The sequence below is a fragment of the Alexandromys fortis genome, unplaced genomic scaffold, assembly GCF_014885135.2.
Source record: "Alexandromys fortis isolate MF-2015 unplaced genomic scaffold, M_Fortis_MF-2015_v1.1 scaffold_0, whole genome shotgun sequence".
Taxonomy (NCBI): Eukaryota; Metazoa; Chordata; class Mammalia; order Rodentia; family Cricetidae; genus Alexandromys; species Alexandromys fortis.
Window position 1 is genome coordinate 22,073,425 of NW_026067949.1, and position 1,949 is coordinate 22,075,373.

Genomic DNA, 1,949 nt, shown 5'->3' on the forward strand with positions numbered 1-1,949 from the left:
GGGGGTGGGGTGGGGGAATGGATGTGCACAGTATATTCGGGTACGCACAAGTAGATGAAGGTCGGAAGACAAGCTTGGGTGTCATTCCTCGGGGGCCTTTTGCCTTCTGTCCAAGGCAGGGTCTCTCATTGATCTAGACCTTCACCAAGTATAATTGGCTGTCTGGCCAGTGAGCTTCCAGAGATCTGCTTGTCTCTGCCTCACTCCTCAGTGTCTCTGGAGTGACAAGCAGGCTCACCAGCATGCCAGCGTTTTCTTTAATATTTATTGTGCATCTCTGTGTGCACATATAGACATAAGTGCAGTGCCTGCAGAGGCCAGAAGAGTGTGTCAGATCCCCTGAGCTAGAGTTCCAGGTAGTTGTGAAATGGTCAACGTGGAAGCTGGTCCTCCGAAAGGCCTCAGCTGCTAAGCCATCTCTCCAGGCTCTGTGTCTACTTGTTTGTTTGTTTGTTTGTTTGTTTGTTTGTTTTGCTGTTGTTATGTTTGACAGGGTTTCTCTGTCCTGGAACTCACTCGGTAGACCAGGGGGGCCTCGAACTCAAGGGGGATCCACCTGTGTCTGCCTCTGCCTCTAGAGTGCTGGAATTAAAGGCATGCACCTGCATCACCTAGCCTCATGCCCACTTTTTTTTTTTTTTTTTTTTTTTTTTTTTTTTTTTTTTTGTGGGTTCTGGTGTTCCAACTCAGTTCTTTACATTGTAGGGCAAGAAGTGCTTTAGCAACTGAGCTAGCTCTCCAGCCCTAGGGTGCCTTTTTTTTTCTTTCCAGAATGACTTAATTTAGACTTGGCAAATGTTACTCTATTCCTTTGTGTTTACCTTTTGATATTTGTTCCTGAGAAATGAAATCCACGTCTCCTTTGGATTCGCAGACCAAACACAAGGAGCACATCGGAAATCCATTCGTGATGCCTTGGCAACTCTCAGTGAAGCTTTGGACACTGGAGTGATTTGGGAAGAGTCCCATGACAGTCTGTGTTTCCTCTGCCGGGTGCAGAAAAGTCACAGAAGAAAAATTGAAGGAGGGAAGCGGGTAGGTGAGATTGGGTAATAAACACACTTCCCGGCAGGCGAGCTCTCGTGTTCTTTCTGCAAAGAAAGAAAAAAAGCTCTTGTTAGCTGTGGATTTCAAGGTTTTGACATTTAAATAAACACAAAGTAAGCTCATCGTTGTTCAGGGAGATGGTGGCCTGTCTCTGACAATGTTTTATTCTCACATGAATTAATATCTACTCCGTTGAATCATTTTTGTTTTAAAACTTGTTAATTTTCAGAGAGCAAACATTCATGTGCAGAAGTGACTAGAAACACCAGCATTTTAGACATCCTTTGTTCTGGAAAATTTTTAAGGATATGTGTGCATGTCCGCGTGCGTGTGTGTGTGCGTGCGCGCACGTGTGTGTGCGTGTGTGTGTGTGTGTGTGTGTGTGGTGTATGTCCATGGAGGCCAGAAGAATGCATAGGAGCCCCTGGAACAGTTGTAGGTACCTGACATGGGCACCAGGAACTGAATTTGGGTCCCCTGCAAGAGCAAGAGCAGTAAGCACTCTTAGACGTCCACCAATCTCTACAGCCCCTGGGGGGAAAAAAAAACTTAACAGATAAATCTTAAGTCTTTCTGAATCTATCTTTTTTTATAATAGTCAATTGCATGGTTCTGAAAGATAGCAAAATCTAGACAGTGGTTCTGTGTTTCCAAAGTCTGCTAGAAAGCAAAGTACCACAATCTTGGCCATTGAAAATTGTGGAGGCCCAAAAATGTGAGCCTATTTCCACCTTGACCAAAGGTCAGAGAGTTGGAACTTACCTCTTCTCCTTCAAGGTTATTGTGTTTCTACCTCAGACAAAGGTCCCACCTTGGTGCGGAGCAGAGAGTCTTGCTCTCTCAAGGTTACTATCCACAGGTGTGGCTAATAGCCAGACTTTTTATTTCAGAAACAGAGAAGT

General features: G+C 44.8%; 1 protein-coding gene across 3 annotated transcripts in view; it reads right to left on the minus strand.

The window, feature by feature from the left end:
- Tmem156 (transmembrane protein 156) overlaps nt 1-1,949 on the minus strand; it is a 34,174-nt gene that overhangs the window by 20,957 nt on the left and 11,268 nt on the right. For all 3 annotated transcript variants that reach the window (XR_007593262.1, XR_007593263.1, XM_050150275.1), the window contains exon 2: nt 822-1,091. Coding sequence is in view for 1 of the 3 variants with exons in the window: in XM_050150275.1 (XP_050006232.1) it covers nt 822-1,091 (270 nt within the window). In the remaining 2 variants the exon portion in view is untranslated. The remainder of the gene's footprint in view (nt 1-821; nt 1,092-1,949) is intronic.